Genomic DNA, 24,119 nt, shown 5'->3' with positions numbered 1-24,119 from the left:
AACTCTTCTCATCCATCCCTTCTCTGTACAGAGATGCTAATGCAAACTTTTTCCAACCTATACAATCCTCCATATTTAATGTTATTCCTCTCAGAAGATAACATTCCCTGCTAATCTTTAGAATTGATGATATCTAATATCAGATAGCTCAACTAGCTCAAACATCCTTCCTCCTCATCTCAAAACTTTTGTGTTTTTCCCCATCTTGTGGTCTTTCCTTCTATAGAGAATTAACCTAATTCTATACTAATGTTAATCCTTCCATCTAAGCCCTTGATTTCAAATCTTTCCACCCCTAACCTACTATGAGACTTCGATCTATTGATCACCCCCTCACTCCCTTGTGCTTTCATTCTATTTCACTAGCTCCCTCTCCTCTGCCTACAAATACACTAAGGTCTTACCTATCCCATAAAGTCCTTCTGTTACTCAGTTACCTTATCAAATTAGCATACCATGTCTTTTCTCCTTTTCTTGCAAAACTTCTCAACTTTTCCTAAAGTACCTTCCATAACACTGTCAAGTAACTTAGTAAATATATTTATCTCTGCTTTATGTCTCATTTGATGTTGCTACTCAGCATATGGTTGAACAAAGCTATTGATGGTCATTGAATGTTTTGAAATTTATAAATAACAGTCACAGCACGATCTTATGCTCTATATTTTTATGTCAGTTTTGTGACTAAAAATGTCTGCTATAAGAAAATCATCTGTGAAAGTTATTTCCTCCCACCACCGTTTTATCAAAGATGTCCCTTATAAATACACACAACATTATCATAAACATTTTTATAAAGATGAGAAAGTAGAAATATAGGTCAGCAATTGTTAACGTCTCCTTGTTTTGTTTTGTTTTCAACTGGTAAAAGTACTAGATAAGGTCTATTCTGTTCTTTTGGAGTCTTACTCCCTTTGAGATATCTTGAAATGATTTCCGAGTGAATTTAAAACTGTGTCACCTTCATCAAAGATTTCTTCAATATCTGGCAAGATACTGCCATTGTTTCAGGCTTCATCTTCTTAAGAGATGCCAAATGTCACGGTTACACTACAGTCACTAGTACAAATAAATCATTAAGAAATGTGGGTAGATCTTTCCAATTCTCAGATATCTGTTTCTTTGGAGTTTGTTTTCTGTGTTGTATTATGTTCTTTTCACTCTTTTCTATAAATCAAGATGCTATAGCTTCATTTAGTCTTGGGTCAAGCTCTCAGCAAATTAATGTTTCTCTCAACTAAAGTTCATCATCTGTTGTTTCCCTCTGCAATGTGTACACATGAACTTGTACACTGAACTTATTTTGTCTTTGGCTACAATGTTTCACCACTGAGGAAGAGATCGAAAGCTTGCTGCACAATGTGGTTTCTTGGCTTTTGTCTGCTCCATACCTTTTCCCCCGCTTTTCTTTCATTTTTAGTCAATAGCTTCTTTAGACAGGTTGGCTGAGCTGCTGGTCATCATATACATCATCTGGTATATTTCTTGTTGGTATTAACTTTGACCTTTCCTCTAACCAGATGGGGACCTGATTATATACTTATCGATACATAACTGATTCCTAAAGTTATTACCCTTTCTTTAATTAATAATTCTTTTTCCATTAAGATACAGTATATCAAATTTTTGTTATATTTTCCAGTGACCTAGCTATCTTATAAATTATTTTCCTAAAGAAAGTATCTATAAGATATTAATATGAAGCTACTGGGTAGTGTAAGCATTGCTGGCCTCTTTCATTCTTAATGCTGAGCTATACTGTTGCATAGTGGACAGAAAGGCCACTTTGGCTCCAGGAAGACCTGGGTTCAAATCCAGTATTAATATGTATGTTCCTCTCTTCTCCCTTCCCCTCCTCTCCTCTCCTCTGGTATTCTACCCTGGGAGAAGTACACTTCCAAGGCCAAAAGCTGCCTTTTTTCCCTTGGGTTTACTGGCTAGATTTCTTGCTCAAAGATAAGCCTTAAAAACCCAATTCACTCTGGAGTTCATAGACTGGACAACAGGTCCCCACCCACCTAGCACAGAGTGAATGTAATTACTAAATAGTAACTGTTTCTCTTTTACCCAGGAACCCTGAGAGTCTTACCCTCCCAGTTTGATTTTTTTTATTATTTTGATTTTCTTCTTTAGTAACTACTTAAAAAAGCCTATTCATTGAATGGATGTATCTCACTCAAAGTGAGAATGTGATAAGACCTTAGCCTGAAAGGACCAGGGTCTCCCACTGCATCCTGGGCCATGTCCAGTCATCCTGATGAATATCAGCCCACTGGACCCAGATGGCTCAGGAGAAGAAAGTGAGGTTGGTGACCTTGTACAGCCCTCCCTCACTCAAATCAAAGTCAACTGCAAGTCATGTCATCATCTTGATGTCATGGTCATCTTCGAGAATGAAGGACAAACACAGCAGCAGCAACAGCAACTTTCCACCACAGCTTTAGTCCTTCTCTCTTTTACCTACCTTTTGACTGAAATCATCATCTGTACATATCAAGGTATATATTGATTTAAGTGGAAGGACATATACCAATTTTCATAGAAATTTTCCACTATTTCATCCTCTCTTACAGATGTTGATGCATGAGTAATTAAGTATCGTCTTAGTAGTCTTTCTTATATAGAATCTTTATGAGCACTGCAAATAAAGAACCAAAGGTCCTAAGACCTGATGTTTTGTTTGTTCTGTTTTTTTTTTGTTTTTTGAGGCAGAATGAAACCATCATTGCCACTGTCTATATCTTTCCAGGGACAACCTGCAAATTGTCTTTCCAAATATGATGATATGGATGTGGTTCAGTTTTTCTGGTCACGGTTCAATTTCTTCAACCTGTTGATTACTGAACAAAGGACAACCATCAAGAGTGCCAAAAGGTGTATTGATGTTTGCAGATGATTTAAGAACAGTACAGTTCTTAAAAAACTACTTCTTTTGTTGCCATTTTGTCACTGTCATAAACAATCACACAAGACTAAGGGGTTTTCTGTGTTTATATAGATAAACTACCATACCAAAGGAATGAAACATGCCATTCACTTCCTGATAGAGAGGTGATAAACTTAAAATACAGAAACAAACATACAGTTTCATAGATGTCTAATGTGAGAATTTGTTTTGCCAGACTATGTGGATATAAAGGGGAAAAAATATCAGGGTAGCTAGGAGGCACAGTGAATACAGCACTGTGCCTGAAGTCAGGAAGACTAGTTCAAATCCAGCCTCAGACACTTATTACCTGTAAATAACCAGCTAGGCTAGACACTAAATCTCCATTTGCTTCAGTTTCATCATCGGTAAAATGAAGATAATAATAGCACTTACCTTCTTAGAGTTATTATAAGGATCAAATGAGATAATAACTGTAAAGTGCTTAGCACAGTTCCTGGCACATAGTAGATGCTACATAAATTTTATCTATTATTATGATAGAGAGGGCTTTATTTCTTGTGTTCAAAAAATTTCTCAGAGTTGAAGATATTGGGAGGGACAGTTAATTTTTTAAATGTTAATTAATTTAAAAGTGAGAATCAAGTGAAAATCAAAAAATTTTAGTTGATTTTCTTGAGTCTCCAAAGTCCAAAAAATATTCTTTATTTACTAGCCAGATTTCTGATGTTGTTTCTTCATAATTAGCTAAGGTACTCTTGATAAGGGGTAGTAAGGTAGTACAGTAGATAGAGTGCTGGCCCTGGAGTCAGGAAAACCTGAGTTCAAATTTGGCATCAGACAGCTATAAACTATGTGCCCCTTGGCAAATTACTCAACTCTGTTTGCCTCGGTTTTCTCACCTATAAAATGAGCTGGATAAGGAAATGGCCAGCCACTGAAATCTCTTTACCAAGAAAACCCCAAATGGGGGCATAAAGAGTCAGACATGATTGAAATGACTAACAATCAACCAGCTCTAATTCTAAATTGATCAGTCAGTTTTACCCTGAGGAGTCAGTTGATGGCCTCAAGGACCCAAAAAGCTTCTCAGCTTAAAAAGCTTAAGAGCTTCTTTATCCTAACTATGCAAGTCAAGAATAACAAGAATATGAAATAGTTCCTAAAAGTAAGGATGGCTGTACCTTCTTTGATGATCTTTTCTTTTGAATGTACCCGGTGACTGGATCTTCTGCAAGCTATAATTGTTTTTAAAACTAGTAACACTTTGACATCTATCTGGATATATAAAAACTTCCGTATGAAACTTAGTCCTTGTAAAAAAATTCTAAATTTAACTTATTGGTCTCTCTTCCCTGCAATTTTCTGTAGTAAATGGCTTGTTCAAGGGCATAATTCTTTTGCTGTGGATTTTTTTCTTTTGCAGTCTTTGGACTAAAAATACAGTATGTTACTGGGTTTGTATCTAAAGTCTTTCCAGATTGATAATAACAATACTGAAACTCATATAGTATTTTAAGATTTGCTTTACATTCATCAGGATCCTCACAATAGCTCTGTGAGTAAAGTTTCTTGTTTGCTAGTATCCCCATTTTAAAGATGAGAAAAACTGAGACTCAGAGGTTAAGTGATTTAGTAAGTATAAAAAGCAGGATTTGAAAAATGGCCTCTCCTGACTGCAAGTCCAGAACCTACTACAGATTGCTTTCTAGTACCACTTCCATGCCATGATGAGACACAGAAGCAGGACTTTGTTTAGGATCTACATTTGTATAAATATCTTTTTTCCCCTAAATTACTGTAAGTTCTCCAAGAACAAAGACTGTCTCATTTAAATCTGTATCTTCCATTTAAATCTGTATCTTCCTCCTTCCTGCTTTGTGTACAGTATGAATTAAGCTATCTGAATAGTAAACCTGCTAGAATAATGATGATGATGATGATGATGATAACTAATATTTATGTGGAGCCTAGCATATGCTAAACACTCTGCAAATCTCTCAAATGATGCTCACAACAACCCTGGGAGGTAGGTACTTCTATTATTCCCATTTTACAGAGGAGGAAACAGGCAAACAGCAGTTAAATGACTTGCCCATTGTCACACAGTTAGTGTTTGAAGGCAGATTTGAACACAGTCAGCTCTTCCTGACTCAGCATTCCATCCATTGTGCCACCTGGCTGCCCCATAATAATAGAAGACTCATTTAAAAAACAAAAAGCATACTAGATTTATAGAAAAGAAAAGCAATCTAATGATGCTGTATATATCTAAAGATGTGTGTATATATTTCTACAATCTAATAGTAGAACTTACTGTCCATGTTTTCTTCCCTTTTCTTCAGCTCTTTGTATTTTTGATTCATTTCACCTATAAGAGATACATAATTCTATAATTTCACAAATGATATAGTAATCTTACATCTAAATGTGTTAGATTTCCCAATGTATTTATTTTTCATTAGTTAATGTGACTTAAATATTTACAGCTGTCAGCAACTATATGAAATCTTTACATTGCTTTAACTACCTTTTAGTTGTACATATTGTGTATTTACTAACATGATTATAACAATATGCTATTCAAATATCAACATTGCAGTAAGTATTAAACTAGAATATTTAATATGGATATTATAAATATGTAAATATATCTTATTTTTGGCTACAGCTGAGCAATAGATTAGATATCTTCTATGTGTTTTAAATTGGGGCAATAAAACTTTTTTTACAATCATAAAAGGTTGAAACAAAATAATTCTATTTCTAGACATCAGTGGAATGATTTAAAATACCATATAAAAACAGACTGACATTTAACACATAAATGTCAATAAGCTGAACTGAATACAGTAGGAAGATACAGTAGGAATAATTGGCATACCAAGAAAATTAGGGACTATATAATGAGTACTCTGACATACAGTGAGTACAATATAAGGGAATGTAGCCCTTGGAGGTTACTTTAAATAAGAAGTACAGAGTCCTTTTTAACTATTTACAAGCTCAACCACAAGCTACCGTTTGTCATTCAACAGTATGAGAACCTACAAAAAAAGTATCACAGACTCTAAGATGTCAGAGAAGAAAACAGTTTGAAATTAGGTTGTACGATGATGAAGATAGGGAAATAAAATTATTTTCTTCAATATTTCATTAAAAATATTTTACAATATCATTCATAAAATTTACTCGAGGAAAGACTGCAGATTCTGATAAGTCATCTGATTTTCACTGAGACAGAAAAAGCATGGAGTCTCTGAGCTTCTAGCTTTAAGTCAGGTAAAGAATTCTGTCTAAAGTAATAAGATTGAATATTTTATTCTTCCAAGACAGAAAGATATAAATTATACAGGCATCCAGTAGGTCCTCTGCTAAGAATTGGAAAAGCATGCTATTATCAGTAGAAGAGAGACAAACCTTGAACTAAGGAACATATATTTTAGAAACTACTTTGCATATCTTGTGAGTTTTACAGTATAGCTAATCTTTTAGGAATTTATGAGTCACATGATTCAGAATCCACTGTAGGAGGATATGTGGAAATTGACTATTTTCTGTTAGCTAATTTCCAGGTTCCTGTTTTATGAATGGACTCTCAAAGCTGGCACCATCTTGTGGACCTTTCTGGTATGGAATGGTGATATATTTCTGCCGAATGGCTACAAATACTTCTTTTACAATTTCTAGGAATAATTAAAAATCAGATAGCTCTGTTGACGTTTATTTAATAAATAACTACTGTTCTTCATAACCACATATAGCTTCAATTTACAGTTAAACAAAACCTCCTTCTTAAAACTTAATACCATGAGTAATAAAGGACATAAATCTTATCTACATGAGGGTAAAGCTAAATAGTGTAGTATGAACAGTGAAGTGAGGCTTTGTGTGGCAATTAGTTTTCTGAGACAGGAGTTAGATAAAGAGATTTAGCTATGGAAATAAGACAAATCATTTAGTTTACAATAAAGGGAAGAAGAATAGAAAAAAATTCATATTCTCATGTATAGGATTTGTGAGGAAATTTTTTCCACTTGCTTTTTAGACTCTGACATAGAAAACAATTCAACTAACTCGTACTGAACACCAAAAAAAATCCCAACAACACAGGTCTATCATTGTATATCATCTCTGACATCATCAAAATGAACTGCATGGAGAAAAGGTGGCCTATGAAACACACACACACACACAAATGTGTATATATAAACACACGTACACATATATGTATATGTACATATAACAGAGCTGCTGGAAACTGCATCATGTTGAAACAAAATCACGTGTGGTAAGAATATTTTATTACTACTTTAAAATTAGGGAAAAGAAAATACATGATAAAAAAAATTATGGAAGAATACAACACAGATAATAAGTTACATACACGTGGCTTCAAGTAGGTTCCACAAAGAAAAAATCTTACACATTGTGGGAAGACTTCAAAAAACTCAGATTTTTAAGATGCTTCAGAAAAATAAAAACACAGTTCTAGAAAGATGGCCTAGTTCAGATTTCTACCTCTTAATCCTTTCAAGAGATAGCTTTTCTTTTTTTCAAGAATGTCAATTCTATCACTTCCATGAGGATTCCTTTTCTTATATACTTTTGTACAACCCACTAACAAGAAGTTATTTTTAATATAAAACCTAATCAGTTGTGGTGCACTTTATGTACACTTTAACAAGTTTAATTATGTACATGAATACTTGAAGGCAGTTAAAAAAGTGTCTCACTTTTAATTAGGCCTTGAGTCTCAGGTTTCTAACGTTTTTATTTAATAACTAGTTCCTATATCATCATGATTGAGAAATATGTACATACATCTATCACTGACAGAAAAATTTGCATATACACACAAAAATTTATAAGTACTTCCTTCTTTGAAAGTTTAGTAAATGAGTATATAAGGTCATAAAACACTGAAAATCTTGTCCTTTTCTAAGAAAGATTAACTCAGTTTAAGACACTGTAACAACAATGCCCCAATATTTTATAAGTTTGTGTTTAACATTAAATCTTTCAAAATAGCTCTATACCTAATTTTTTAAAAGCATGGAACAAGATGATAAACTATTTAATGAGTATGGCTAAAAATAAAGCAGAATTTGTGACTAGTTTAAACAATAAACTTGTCTAGTAGTTCCAAAGGAACCATGACTTTGTTTAAGTTTCCTTGTTACTGATGGCTTCACTTTCCCCTTCATAATCTAAGACTAATCTTCTATGGTAAAGCTTATAAAAAACTCACCATTCTGAGAAATTTAGACTATCTTAGTGTATGGAGTAAATATACTACAGCTTACTTTTGCAAGCTGAAATGTCAGAAAGTTTGAAAAATAGCATGTCAATTTACAATTCTTTTCCATTATATCTTTATGATAAATTTGTGTTTATATTGTGCAAGATACTCAAAAATCTTGGTGCAATTTTAAGCTATTAAAGCATAATGACAATAAATTCAATGTTACCAGATTCAAATATGATTAAGTACTTTAATCTTGGGGGAGGGTAATATCATTTTATTGGTGTAAAAACCTTCCAGTTGAGGAAACTTCATCTACCAATATAAGATCTGGTACTTGCTTTGCAACTTAGGGAGTTGCCTGGCAGCCCAAGAGTGTGCTTAAGGGAAGTAAAGGAAACAGATCTCAATAATTTTTTTTAATGCCAAAGTTAGCTTAGCTTACTGGGGTAGCTAGACAAATGCTTTCTTGGTAAAATAAAGTGTGACAAAGTAGAGTGGAAAAAAGCATTAGACTTGGAATAGGGACCTAAGTTTGAATTTCAACTGCTACTTACTATTTACATGACCTTTAACAAGTCAGATCACTCTTTTGGGTCTCAGTGTCCTCATCTGTAAAGTGAGGAAGTTGTAGCAGCTGATTTCTAAGTATCCATCTAAATCTAAATCCTGTTGTTACTTGTTGGGAACAAAAAGCTCTTTTGGTAAAATGTTTTTAGTAGGCTTGTTGAAGGATAGTTTAAAAGGTAAAACTGGGTGGATGTAGGAGAGAGAGTATAGGAAATGTAATATTGCTCAAGGAAAACAAAGCTTTTAACACTGAGATATGAGCAAAAGGAACTCATCTCTGGTGTAACTTTAGTATCCTACATCTCCTCTCCAACTTAGAGGAAATAGCTACATTTTTATTTTCCAACATTCATTTACGTGTGTGTGTGTGTGTGTGTGTGTGTGTGTGTGTGTGAGAGAGAGAGAGAGAGAGAGAGAGAGAGAGAGAGAGAGAGAGAGAGAGAGAGATCGAGCTTGAACTTGAAATAATTGGCAAATTGATTATCATCCAATTAAACTTGTAGCAAAAATGACAAATGTAGCAAATATGACAAATGTAACAAATATGTCTAATGAGTTTTATCTTTATTACAGACCATTGGTTATCATCCACTAGATTTGCAGGTTATAAGTACATTTTAATTACATAAGAGAGCTACAACTGATATAAGTCAATAGAGTGCTGGAATTGTGTCAGAAAAGATACAAAGTTCAGATCCTGCCTCCCATACGTAATAGCTATAATGACCCTGGGCAAGTCACTTAACCTCACTTGGCCTTAGTTTCCTTATCTATAAAGTAAGGAGGTTGAACTAAATGGACTTCATGGTCCTTCCAGCTCTCCAGAAAGATAATATGGAGACTTTGGCACTGAAGTATAAATAAAAGTTTAATTCACAAATGTACTTAATCGTTTGTGCATGCTGCAAATTTTTCTTTTACATTTCGTTTCTCTCTTTAGATGGTTTTATGAGGAAACAATGTTTTTAACTCAAATGCTTAAGACTCTGTAATGTAAAGCATTTATAAAGTAAATGCATATTACAAATATAAAAATATAAACCCTCATTACATTACTGAAAAGCATTTCAAGCTTGGTTTATGATAGAAAATCTCAAAACATAACCAGTCTTACATAAATATTTGCCCTTAATTACTAAGTACTTTCTATTTCAAATTCTAACAATAATAATTTTTTACCTTGGTGCTCCTCTAAATCCATGTCAAGCTGCCGAATTTCTTCATTAAATTGGTTAATTTTTTCTTTTATGTCTGTTAACCTACAAATTAAGAATGATTATTTTTAAAAATGAAAAATATACTTTTTTCTTTTCTGCTTTACATATGGAAATACTTATTTTATCTAATATTTGTTAAATTCAGGATATTAAAAAAAATCATATGAGAAAAGGAAATAAAATTGGGGTAAAAATATTTGATGGAAAGCAGATTTTTGCATTGTAAAAAGTGCTAGATTTATAGTCAGAGGACCCGAGCTGCAGGCACAGTTCTGTCACGATCTGTGTGGCTTTGGACAAGCTATTTAACATTCCTGGATCTCAGTTTCCTCAGTTAGACTAAATGCTACTACAGCATTTTGTAGTTCTAAATTTGTGGCCCTAAAATAATGATGTGAAATATTACCTGTAAAATTAATTCTGTTTAGTTTGTATACATATAAAATGTTAAAGTTAGAAGGGACCTAGCTCATCTAGTCTAAAGCTCTCATTTTACAGTAGAAGAAAACAGTGTTCAAGAAGTGAGCTGACTTGCCTAAAGTAACCTAGCTTGTAAATTAAAGAACCAGAACTAGAGCCTGAGTCTCCTGATCCCCAATCCAATGTTATTTGTACTTTATAATATGAATAGTCAGTTCAATTTATTCTTTTGTCTCTAGAAACAGTACTGCCTTTTTGAGAGATTAATAATCCTTCTCAGACTTCTTTTTAATTCTTTTGTTTGAGAGAAGTGTTTAGTAAGAGTCACTTAGTCTTTGGGCATTAATATCAGGAAGGTTTAAAGCATTGGTCTCCAAAGTGTAGCACGATTAAGGGATGGTTGGTTGTTGTCCTTCATTCTCAAAGAGGACCTTTAAAATGATATCACCATAAAAAACTCAAGTTTCAATATGTCCTACTGTGGCTGATCAGACCAATATGAGCTGAGAATGTTCTACCATAGACTGGGCATATAGTCTATGTGAACATTTGGGGTGGATACTTCAAATTTGCTCATCCTACGTTTACTTTGTGCTGTCTCAATTCTGCTTTGCTCATAGAGCACAGCACCCTTTCTTATGTGGGCACACCATGCTGAGCAGTTCTGTGCCAGTGTCTCCCATGCTGCACAATCAAATACAAAGTTCTTGAGAGAGACCTTGAGATTATCCTTGTATGGCTTCTTCTGACCACTATGTGATCTCCTTCCCCATGCAAGTTCTCCATAAAATAGTCTTTTTGGCAAGCATACATTTTGCATTCCAACAACATGGGCAGTCCATTGGAGTTACACTCTTTGAAGCATAGTTTGAATGTTTGGTAGTTTAGTTCTAGCAAGGACCCCAGTGTCTGGTACCTTATCCTGCCAGGTGATCTTCAGAATCTTCCTAAGACAGTTCAAATGGAAGCAATTCAGTTTTCTGGCATGGCGCTAGTAGACTGTCCATGTTTCACAAGCATACAACAATGAGGTCAGCACAATGACTCTGTAGATCTTTAGTTTGGTAGTCAGTCTAATACCTCTTTTCTCCCATTATTCTCTTCAAAGCCTTCCAAACACTGAGCTAGCTCTGGCAATGTGTGCTTCAACCTCGTTGTCAATGTGTACATCCTTGGAAAGATACCAAGGTAAGTGAACCTATCCACAGCATTCAAAATTTCTCCATTTGTTGTAACTGATGCTTCCACGTATGGATGGTGTGGTGGTGGCTGATGGAACACCTGTATTTTCTTGGTATTAATTAATAGGTCAAAACTAGCACAGGCAGCAAAGAATTGATCCATACTTTGTTGTATCTCAGCTTCAGAGGCTGCACTGAGTGCACAATCATCTGCAAACAGAAAATCATGCACCAACACTCCCTCTACTTGGGTCTTGGCTTCTAGCCTTTTCAAATTGAAGAATTTACCATCAGTATGGTAGCTGACCTTGATGCCTTGTTCATCCTCACAGAAAGCATTTGTCAACATGGCTGAAAACATCATGCTAAAAAGCATGGGAGCAAGCACATAGCCCTGTTTCACTCCATTGGTGACTGGGAAGGCACAAGAGCATTGTCTACTACCCAGAACATGGCCAAACATGCCATCATGAAATTGATGTACAATGCTGATGAACTTCTCTGGGCTACCAAATTTTAACATAATTTTTCATAAGCCCTCATGACCAACAATATCAAAGGCCTTGGTCAGATCTACAAACGTTGTGTACAGACCTCTGTTCTGCTTCTGGCATTTCTCCTGGAGTTGTTGGGCAGGAAACAACATATCAACTGTTCCTTGGCCCTTTCTTAAGCCACGCTGGCTCTCAGGTAGATGACCATATTCCAGGTGAAGGATCAACCTATTAAGGAGGACTCTAGCAAGAATCTTGTCAGCAATGACTAAGAGAGAGACCCCTCTATGATTGTCACAGGACAATCTATTTCCTTTACCTTTACAGAGATGGACAATGGAGGCATCTTTGAACTCCTGGGGGATAACCTCTTGCCATATAACCTGGAAAATTTCAGTCAGCTTTTATATGAGCAATGGTCCCCCTCCCTTGTAAATCTCAGCTAGAATAGAATCAGCACCAGGTGCTTTGCCACATGAAAGGAGTCTAATGGCTGTCAAAACTTGTTCTTCAGTTGGAAGTTCATCTAAGGAGGGATTGACTTCAACCTGAGGATAAATGGTCAATGGCCTCAGCACTGATTGATGATGGTCTGTTGAGAACACTATGAAAGTGTTCAACCCATTTCTATAATCATGTCCTTATCACTAATCAATGTGGCTCCATCAGCACTGAGTAGTTGTGATGCACCATAGTTTTTGGTCCATAAATAGCTTTTAGGGAATCATAAAAGCATTTTGGATTGTTACTATCAGCATAAAACTGAATTTCATCTGCCTTCTTAATGAGCCAGGAATCCTGCATCTCTCTAAGCTTTGTTTGTACTTTACTTTTGATGGAATTAAATGCTTCAAACTCAACAGGTATCGCACCCAAATAGCAGCCCTGCCTAAGGCTGGAAAGGGCAGGTCAGCTTACTGAAGTTGCAGTTGGATACATGTTTTTCTGGAAGGGGTATGCCAACAATGAATAGAAGAATAATTAGAATGTGTATGCCACCCTTCTTGCTGTATCTAATTGAGGAGTTTATCTCCAACACAAACCCTTCATTCATTAATCCTTCATCAACCAATCCACTTCACCATCTACAGTTTAAAACCTAATCACAACTCAGGCACCTAAAACAGCAGCTGTTCAGGTTCCACTACCCTATGCACTACTATAATAAGCCTCTGCCTCCCACATCACTTCAGAGCAGCAGGTATGCCTCAGAGGTATGCTTTTATGCTCCAGGGTAATGACCATGAGAAAGGATTCCATCCACTTCATTTTCATTATGATTAGGACAGAGTGAATCTCACTGGGTGAAAAGGTATAACTGGCTTGTGATCCATATCTTTACTATAGATTCCACTCCATTATCTTACACCTAAACCTACCCTTCTTCCCAACTCCCCTATTTCTGGTGCAGGACACCATCATCCTTCCTGTCACCAACACAATTTTTCATGCAAGCCATATAGTCAAACAGTTGTCAAATATTATTATTTCCTCCTCTACTGCAGTGATCTCATTTTTCCCCTTCTCCCTACCCAAACATCACTATGCCAATTCAGTTCCTCTTCACCTCAAGTCTCTCCCTTCTCCAATTCACCATCTACATGGCTACAAAAATAATTTTCCTAAAGAACAGATCTGACTAAGTCAAGCTCCTACTCAACAAACTCTAGTGATTCTCTATTGCTTCTAGGATCAATCAGTCAGCAGGCATTTATTAGGAATATAAACTCCTCTGGCACTTAAAGCTTTTTGAAACTTTGTCCCAACATATCTTCCAAATCTTATTATATATTACTCCCCCTCTCTGTCTTTTATGGTCCACACAAACTGACTTTAAAACTGTTACACACACAACAACTAAAATTATTCAAATATGAATACTAAAATAAGATATAATACTACCCATTAGGAAGAACCACATAAACAAAAGTGAGGGCATTTACATAAATTTTTTCTACTGAGTTGAAATCAGAGATAACTAATTTTTACTTCAAAATTTTCCAATATGTATGGTGAATATCTACAAACAGAAACTAGACTCATTAAAAAGATGTAATATTCACTGAACATCATGACCTATTATTTGATTGTTGTACTGTGTATGTTTTAGTAACAGGTAGCTAAAAGAAAAAAATTCACCTGTTTGGTTAGCTACATTGGTTAGCTATAAATAACTGACTAAGTACTAAGAAGAAATGGTTATTTTTAAGTCTACTCTATTCCCCACAAGATTTGATTGCATTGCTCTCATAAAGAAATGTTGCTATTAATAATATTTTAGTGATGACAAAAAGGTTTTTGTACTATTAATAAATATTTTAAAATACTGCTTATTTCACTGATGTCATTCTCTTTTATTTTTTGTTTCAAAATGTGAATATATTAGTACTACAGTGATAAATGTATATAGTTTGCAAATAAACAAATATACACATATTGGGGGTGCTTGTTCAACATTTCTTTTTTACTGATAAAGGATATGATATCCAAAAAGTGTGGAGATCATTGCTCTAAAATATACCCCTTTTAATAACAAATTTTAGCATCCCCACTATATACATATTTACACATTATAATTGTACACTACTACATTAATACAACATATGTTATAAAACACGTACAAAAAGATGAAAAAAGAATGATAATGAAATAAACAATATTTTAAAACTTTTATTTAATAATAGCATAAAAAACTTGTTCTCACTAAAATAGTATTAACAGTATTTTTTCAAGAGAACAATGTAATTAACTGCACTTCATTATTTTTCAAACAATCCCTGTGTATATTCTAGGGGATGTGTAAATTATTTTTTACTATAACTAACTATTCAGTTAATTTGATCAATTGATCTATCTAAACAACAAACAATCAACCAATAAACTTTTGTTAAGTGCCAACTACATGCCAGGCAATGTGCTAAGGAGGCAAAAGACAGTCCCTGCCCTCAAGGAGCTTACAATATAATGAGGGAGACAGTATGCAAACAAATATTTACAAAGCCAACTAGGTACAGAATAAATAGAAAATAATTAACAGAGAGAAGGCACTGGATTTTAGACAGGTTGGGAAAGCCTTCCTGTAAAAGATGGAATTGGAGGGACAAGTCAGAGAAAGCACCTGGAGCTTAGAGGAGTGTCTTGTTTGTGGAACAACCAGAAAGCAAAGCATGTGTCACTGAATGGAAGAGTAAAATCTAAGACTGGAAAGGGAGGAGGGGGCTCGATTATGAAGGGCTTTGAATACCAAACAGGACATTTTGCATTTGATCCTGAAGGCAACTGGGAGGCCCTGGAGTTTATTGAGTAGGGGGATGGGTGACATGGTTACACCTACCCTTTAGGAAAATCACTTTTAGTGGCTGAATGTAGGATGGATTGGAATGGGGAGAGACTCGAGGCAGGAAGATCCACCAGTAGGCTATTTATATTACTATTATTATGATCAAAGGGTAAGGTGGTGGGGGCTCAGGTGTCAAATTAGAGCAACATATGAAATGTTGCAGAGGTAAATCAACAGGCCTTAGCAAGAAAGTTGATATGGGGAGAGGACAGTTCCAATATATGTACAAGTATTTGTAAGTTACATAAGTTCAGCTTATTTGAATACTGTCATGAAAAAGATTACTATTCACAGTACTTACTTGAAACTCATTTTTCAATCCCATTCACCAATTACATAAAAGTTTTAGTTAATACTTAGAAAGTAAATTTACATTTGCCCCAATATCAGTTATTCTTATAAATAAATTCAAATTTGTAACAAATGAATTAAAAACCAAGCAAAATTCTTAATTTGAAAGATTTTTAAACACATTATAATTATTGTTTTTAATTTTTTAAAGTATGTGGATATAATAATTTACATGTGACTTATATAACTTTTGACAACAAAACCACCTAAAAGTGGGAACATTTCCAAGTATCCATTTCCTGATGTTCTCTCTTTAGCATAAGTTCCTTTCAAAAAGTTGCTTTTTCAATCACTTTTGTCTGAGAATCCAGAAAGACCAGCAATTGAACCCAATGAATAAAGCCTAAAGCCATTGTCTGGTGGATGAATTATCAAAAGATATTATCATCATGAGAAATGAACACCATTCACAACTACATAAAGGTGGCTCCCAATGACTACTAGTAAGATAAAGGCAAATCAACATAACCTTGAGGTTTTATCCCACACCAGCAAATTGGCAAAGATGACAAAATACGAGGAAGGTCAATTTTTAGGGAAGTGATGGTGGAAAGACTGACAAACAGACTCCTGTGATTTATTTCATGAATTTATGGATGCCTTTAAGTTTGCATACTTTGAATCTAAACTGGTACATCTCTAAAATGTTTACGTGGGTCCCTGAGTACAGGAACTGTTTCATTTTTGTCACTGTTATCTCCAAAGCCTATCACAGTGTTTGGCACATAGTAGGAGCTTCATAAATGTTTGTTGCTTGAAGATGAAAGATGGATTTAGTGGGAAAGGAACCTAGATATATAACAGAGATCAAAAGAGATCTTTGCCCATTAATCCTGTGGGAGTCACTCTGTCCCACCAAAGGCCATGGCTGTTATTCACTGGCTACTGTCTTTTGTCCCGGGGCTAATTGGGAGGCACTACAGCCATAAAGTTACCAGGGGTGTAGAGTGTGAGAACTGTGATGTGTATGGAAGTTTCCTAATCACATCTGTATAGCCAGCACAGATACCTGGGTCCTGATTAGATTAAAACCATATACATAAGGGATGACACCAGGCACAGAAGGAAAGACTTTGTGAGCCTGGAAGAGAACAGGAGACAGAAGAGTAGAGAGTTGTTAGGAAACAATAAGTGGAGTGTGGTAGGAATTTGTAGGGGTCAAGATCCACAACTGGCTATCAGGAAAGTGGAATTTCACCTACCTTTCCATGCTTTGATTAGTTGGTCACAACACCCTGTGAGCCATCCTATGACCCTGACTTTGGGGACCACTTCTTTAGGCTAAACCTTTCTTATTAATCACTGTCATCAACAAGAAAAATGTTTTGAACACAACCCAATACATGTATAGCTATTAATTTGTAAATCTACTAAAACTAATTTATAACATCTACTAATTTATAAAATTTTATATGTATGTTTATACTAATAATCGCAAACATTATAAAAGTTACAAATAATAAAATTTTTAAAGGGATAGGATGAAGATGAAATAAAAATCAAACCTAGAATCAATACAGAATCACTGGATTTTATAGAGTAGAGGAGTAAAGTGGGCAAACCAAACAGAACTTTAGGAAAACCACTTTGATAGCTATATAAAGCAAAGGTATCATACATATGCAGCCTGCAGGTCACATGAAGCCTGCAACATTCCTAAGTGGAGTCTAAGCCAAATTAAGATGAAATTGGAAAATATCTGACAAAATAAATAAAAATATAATAAAACATAAATGATGCTAACATAGTTTTCTAAGTTAGCATGCTCTCATAGAGATCTTTAGGTACAGTTAAGTAGCACATGGTTCTAACTGGTTTTAACAACATGGATGCAGAGAATGTACTGGAGAGGTAAAAGACTTAAGTCAGGGAAACCAATTAGGAGACTACTGCAATAGTCTAGGTCAGAGGTGATGAACTCTGAACTGAGGAAGTGGTTATTATTATTATTTTTTTACGTTTTATGATTTAATTAATTAATTGATCAATTCCCTATTAAAGACAACGGTAACATAATGCATTATGGAGCCAGAAATGTTCTGGCTACCGATACAAAGAATTGGGCAACCTTAAATATGTTTTAGGACAAAGAAGTGTTCTGTGTCCTTCAGATTTCTGATCTCCATAAGTGACTAACTAGACCATTAGTAAAGGAATTTCTTAATTGCATAGGTTGTAAATATAATAAGATAACAGAGTTTGACAAAGTTTCACATAGAAATTATGACCCAAGATGTCTGTGTTTTCTTTACCATTAACATGCCATAACATAGTATATGTCTACAAATATTAAGATATGGAAAACGTCCCATTATTCAAGATAGTGTCTTAGGTTAAAGGTCTCTTTTTTATTTTTTTTTATTTTTTAATGTTTAACAATCACTGCCATACAATTGAGATTTTATCCCCCCCCACCTACCCCCCACTACCCCCCTCCCTCCCCATGACTGCATACAATTCTATATAGATTCTACATATACTTTCCTATTGAGTATATTTTCACTATAGTCATGCTATGTAGTCAGACTAAAATAAAAGAAATCGTATAACAAATCAGAACATGATACACAAACACATACACATACACAAACATGATCTGCTACATTTTGTGAGTGACTTCCATATTTCTTTCTCTGAGTGTGGAAGGCATTTTGCCTTGAGAACCACCTTTGGGATTTTTTTTTTTATAAGAAGTTTTTGCATTATTACAAAATTCCAAGTCTACCAGAAAAAACTCTCACACACTGTGGTCGTTGCTGTGCACAAAGTTCTCCTGGTTCTGCTCCTTTCACTCAGCATCAGGTCATATAAGTCCTTCCAGGACTCTCTGAAGTCTTCTTGTTCATCATTTCTTATGGCACAATAGTACTCCATTACATTCATATACCATAATTTATTCAGCCATTCCCCAATTGATGGACATCCCCTTGACTTCCAGTTTTTGGCAACTACATAGAGTGCTGCTATAAATATTTTTGTACATGTGGGACCCTTTCCCATTTTTATGATCTCTTGGGGATATAGTACTAGTAGCGATATTGCTGGGTCAAAGGGTATGCACATTTTTGTAGCCCTTTGGGCATAGTTCCAAATTGCTCTCCAGAATGGTTGGATGCGCTTGCAGCTCCACCAACAATGAATTAGTGTTCCAACTCTCCCACATCCTCTCCAGCATTTATCATTTTCTTGTTCTGTCATGTTTGCCAATCTTATAGGTGTGATGTGGTACCTCAGAGTTGTTTTGATTTGCATCTCTCTAATAAATAGTGATTTAGAGCATTTTTTCATATGATTATAGATAGCTTTAATTTCTTCCTCTGAAAATTGCCTGTTCATATCCTTTGACCATTTATCAATTGGGGAATGACTTGTATGATTATACATTTGGGTCAGTTCTCTATATATTCTAGAAATGAGGCCTTTATCCCCGAGCTTAGCTGTAAAAATTCTTTCCCAATTTACTACATCCCTCCGGATTTTGGTTGCATTGGGTTTGGTTGTGCAAAAACTTCTCAGTTTAATGTAATCAAAGTTATCCATTTTGCATTTCATAATGCTTTCTATCTCTCCTTTAGTAAAGAATTCTTCCCTTCTCCATAGATCTGATAAATACAGTATTCCTTGCTTCTCCAGTTTATTCATGGTATCAATCTTTATACCTAAATCATGTACCCATTTGGACTTTATTCTTGTGTACGGTGTCAGGTATGGGTCTATGCCTAATTTCCGCCACACTGTTATCCAGTTTTCCCAGCAATTTTTGTCAAACAATGAGTTCTTATCCCAGAAGCTGGGGTCCTTGGGTTTATCAAACAGAAGGTTGCTATATTCCTTGCCTACTGCATCTTGAGTGCCAAGTCTATTCCACTTGTCTACCTCTCTGTTTCTTAGCCAATACCAAGTGGTTTTGATAATTGCTGCTTTATAGTACAGTTTGAGGTCTGGTAGCGCTAGGCCACCTTCCCAAGCATTTCTTTTCATTAGTCCCTTTGATATTCTGGACCTTTTGTTTTTCCAAATGAATTTTGATATTATTTTATCCAGCTCTAGAAAATAATTGTCTGATATTTTAATTGGTATGGCACTAAATAAGTATATTAATTTAGGTAGAATTGTCATTTTTATTATATTAGCACGGCCTAACCATGAGCAACTAATGTTTTTCCACTTACTTAAATCTGACTTTATTTGTGCAAAAAGTGTCTTGTAATTGTGTTCATATAATCCCTGGGTTTGTTTTGGCAGGTAGACTCCTAAGTATTTTATACTGTCTACCCTAGCTTTAAATGGGATTTCTCTTTCTATCTCTTGCTGTTGGACTTTGTTGCTAATATATAGGAACGCAGAAGATTTGTGTGGGTTTATTTTGTAACCTGCAACTTTGCCAAAGTTGTTTATTAATTCAAGTAATTTTTTACTTGAATCTCTGGGATTCTCTAGGTAAATCATCATATCATCTGCAAAGAGTGATAACTTAGTTTCTTCTTTGGCTATTCTTATTCCTTGAATATCTTTATCTTGTCTAATTGCTACAGCTAACATTTCTAGTACCATATTGAATAATAGTGGTGATAATGGACAACCTTGTTTCACCCCTGATCTTATTGGGAATGCATCTAGCTTATCCCCATTGCATATAATGCTTGCTGAAGGTTTTAGATAGATACTGCTTATTATTTTATGGAAAGTTCCCTTTATTCCTACGTTCTCCAGTGTTTTTAGTAGGAATGGGTGTTGTATTTTGTCAAAAGCTTTTTCTGCATCTATTGAGATAATCATGTGGTTTTTGTTAGCTTTGTTGTTGATGTGATCAATAATGCTAATAGTTTTCCTAATATTGAACCAGCCCTGTAGTCCTCGTATGAATCCTACCTGATCATAATGTATTAATCTCGTGATAAGATGCTGTATTCGTTTTGCTAAAATCTTATTTAAAATTTTTGCATCTATATTCATTAGGGAAATTGGTCTATAATTTTCTTTCTCTGTTTTGTCTCTTCCTGGTTTGGGTATCAAAACCATATTTGTATCATAGAAAGAATTTGGGAGGACTCCTTCTTCCCCAATTTTCAAAAATAGTTTATATAGTATTGGAATTAACTGTTCTTTAAAGGTTTGATAGAATTCACTTGTGAATCCATCTGGCCCTGGAGATTTTTTCCTAGGGAGTTCATTGATGGCTTGTTCAATTTCTTTTTCTGAGATGGGGTTGTTTAAGTATTCAACTTCCTCTTCTGTTAATCTGGGCAATTTGTATTTTTTAAAATATTCATCCATCTCGTTTAGATTATCGAATTTGTGGGCATAAAGTTGGGCAAAGTAGTTTCTAATTATTGTTTTAATTTCCTCCTCATTGGAGGTGAGTTCACCCCTTTCATTTTTAATATTAGTAATTTGATTTTCTTCTTTCTTTTTTTTAATCAGATTGACCAAAGGTTTATCAATTTTATTAGTTTTTTCATAAAACCAACTATTGGTTTTATTTATTAATTCAATAGTTTTCTTAATTTCAATTTTATTAATCTCTCCTTTGGTTTTCAGTATTTCTAATTTGGTATTTACTTGGGGATTTTCAATTTGTTCTTTTTCTAGCTTTTTCAACTGCAAGCCTAAGTCATTGATCTCCTCTTTCTCTATTTTATTTATGTAAGCATTCAAAGATATAAAACTTCCCCTAATAACTGCTTTTGCAGTATCCCATAAGTTTTGTATGTTGTCTCACTATTGTCATTCTCTTGAATGAAATTGTTGATTGTTTCTATGATTTCTTCTTTAACCCAACCCTTCTTTAGAATTAGATTATTTAGTTTCCAATTGATTTTTGGTTTCTCTTTCCATGGCCTTTTATTACATTTTTAATTTTTAATGCATTATGATCTGAAAAGGATGCATTGATTATCTCTACCTTTCTGCACTGGATTGTGAGATTTTTATGTCCTAGCACATGGTCAATTTTTGTAAATGTTCCATGTACCGCTGAGAAAAAGGTATATTCCTTTCTATTCCCATTTAATTTTCTCCAAAGATCTATCATATCTACCTTATCCAGAGTTTTATTTACCTCCTTAACCTCTTTCTTGTTTATTTTGAGGTTGGATTTATCGAGTTCAGAGAGGGAGAGGTTGAGGTCCCCCATTAGTACAGTTTTGCTATCAATTTCTTCCTTCAACTCCCCCAACCTCTCCTCTAAGAATCTGGATGCTATACCACTTGGAGCATACATGTTTAGTAGTGATATTGCTTCATTGTCTATGGTGCCTTTTAGCAGGATATAGTTTCCATCCTTATCCCTTTTGATTAGATCTATTTCTGCTTTTGCTTTGTCTGAGATTAGGATTGCCACTCCTGCCTTTCTTACATGAGCTGAAGCACAATATATTCTGCTCCATCCTTTGACCTTTATCCTATGTGTATCCCCCCGTTTCAAATGTGTTTCTTGTAAGCAGCATATTGTTGGATTATGGCTTTTAATCCATTCTGCTATCCGTCTCTGTTTTATGGGAGAGTTCATTCCATTCACATTCACAGTTATGATTACAATCTGTGTATTTCCCTCCAACCTCTTTCCCACCATTTGTGCTTTTAGCTCTCCCGTCTCCCTTCCCCTCCTCAATAGTATTCACTTTTCTCCCCCTCCTCCTGCAGCCTTCCCTCCTTCTTTTAGCCCCCCTCCCTTTTACTCCCCTTTACTCTTATTGCTTCTTTCCTCCCTTTTAGCCACCCTCCCCTTTCTTCCCCCTTCCCCTCCTACTACCTATAGAGCTAGTTAGGATTATCTACTTGAGATTATTGTTCCCTCCTTTGAACAAATCAGATGAGAGTACCTCTCAAACAATGCTCATCTCCCTCCCCTCCTTCCCTCTACTATAGTTTTGTACTTCTTCCTGTGATATAATTTGCCATTTTCTGCTTCCCCCTTTTCACACCTCCTATTACAATCCCTTCTCATACTTAAATCATATTTTTGACATGACATCATTTACTTTATGCCCGTTCCCTCTACCTATATCCCTTTTATCATAATAGCTGCACAGTTCTCAAGATTAACAGGTATCATCTTCCCTTATAGGGAGGTAAACAGTTTGCCCTAATTGAGTAGCAAGTTTTTCTTTTTGTTTTTTCCCCTCTGTTTACCTTTTTATGATTCTCTGGAGACCTGCATTTGAAGATCAAATTGTCTATTGAGTTCTGGTGTTTTGGTCAGGAAGCTCTGGAAATCCCTTATTTCATTGAATGACTTTCTCCTTGCCTGAAATGTTATGCTGAACTTTGCTGGGTAGTTGATCCTTGGTTGAAGTCCCAACTCCTTTGCCTTACGGAATATTGGGTTCCAATTCTTTCGATCTTTTAATGTAGAAGCTGCAAGGTCCTGTGTGGTCCTGACTGTATGTCCTTGATATTTGAATTGTTTCTTTCTGGCTGCTTGTAGTATTTTCTCCTTCACTTGATAGCTCTGGAATTTGGCAATGATATTTCTTGGGGTTTTGAATTTGGGATCCCTTTCGGGAGGGGAACGGTGGATTCTTTCGATGACTATTTTGCCCTCTGGGTCTAGTACTTCTGGGCAGTTTTCCTTGATGATTTCCTGGAAGATATTGTCCAGACTCTTTTCTTCATCATGGGTTTCTGGCAGGCCAATAATTCTTAAATTTTCTCTCCTGGATCTATTTTCCAGGTCAGTTGTTTTTCCAATTAAATATTTTACATTTTCTTCTATCTTTTCATTCTTTAGATTTTGTTTGATTGATTCTTGTTGCTTCATTGAGTCATTAGTTTCTTCTTGCCCAATTCTAATCTTCATCGTATTGTTTTCTTCAGTTAGCTTTTGCATCTCCTTTTCCATCTGACCAATTTTTCCCTTTAAGGAGCTATTTTCTCCATTTAATTTTTGTACTTCTTTTTCCATTCGACCAATTTTCCCAGTTAGGTTTTGTGTTTCCTTTTCCATCTGATCAATTTTCCCAATTAGGTTTTGGGTTTCCTTTTCCGTTTGATTAACTCTTCCTTTTAGGGAATTATTCTCTCCAGTTAATTTTTGAACTTCCTTTTCCATTTCTTCAATTTTCCTTTTCAGAGTGATGTTCTCATCAGTGAATTCTTTTTTTTATAATTTTAAAATCATTGGCCAGTTTTTCTTTTATATCCTTCTTCAGATGTTCCAGGTAATCTAGTTGAGCTTGCGAGAAATTCATAGTCCCTTCTGAGGTTTCAGATGGAAGTACAGTCTCAGCTCTGACCTCTTTGGTGTTTGTGTTTTGGTCCTTATCCCCATAGAAAGATTCTATGGTTTTTTCACTTTTCGTCTGCTTTTTCCGATTCATGATGTTGGCTGAGTGTTGTAGCTTCTGGTTCTTTTAGTCAGAAGGTACAGATCTTTGTGTTGAGCTGATGTGTGTCTAGGCTAAAAGCAGGCT

General features: G+C 35.1%; 1 protein-coding gene across 3 annotated transcripts in view; it reads right to left on the bottom strand.

Annotated features, from left to right (window-relative positions):
• Positions 1-24,119, bottom strand: part of IFT74 (intraflagellar transport 74) — a 161,048-nt gene that overhangs the window by 50,960 nt on the left and 85,969 nt on the right. For all 3 annotated transcript variants that reach the window (XM_072612407.1, XM_072612390.1, XM_072612399.1), the window contains exons 13-14: positions 9,882-9,961; positions 5,205-5,258 (exon numbers count right to left, since the gene is read on the bottom strand). In XM_072612407.1, coding sequence (XP_072468508.1) covers positions 5,205-5,258; positions 9,882-9,961 — 134 coding nt within the window. The remainder of the gene's footprint in view (positions 1-5,204; positions 5,259-9,881; positions 9,962-24,119) is intronic.

Source organism: Notamacropus eugenii, chromosome 1 (genome assembly GCF_028372415.1).
Source record: "Notamacropus eugenii isolate mMacEug1 chromosome 1, mMacEug1.pri_v2, whole genome shotgun sequence".
In the NCBI taxonomy this organism is placed as follows: Eukaryota; Metazoa; Chordata; class Mammalia; order Diprotodontia; family Macropodidae; genus Notamacropus; species Notamacropus eugenii.
The sequence above is the reverse complement of the archived record's forward strand: the minus strand, read 5'-3'. Positions and strand labels throughout refer to the sequence as shown.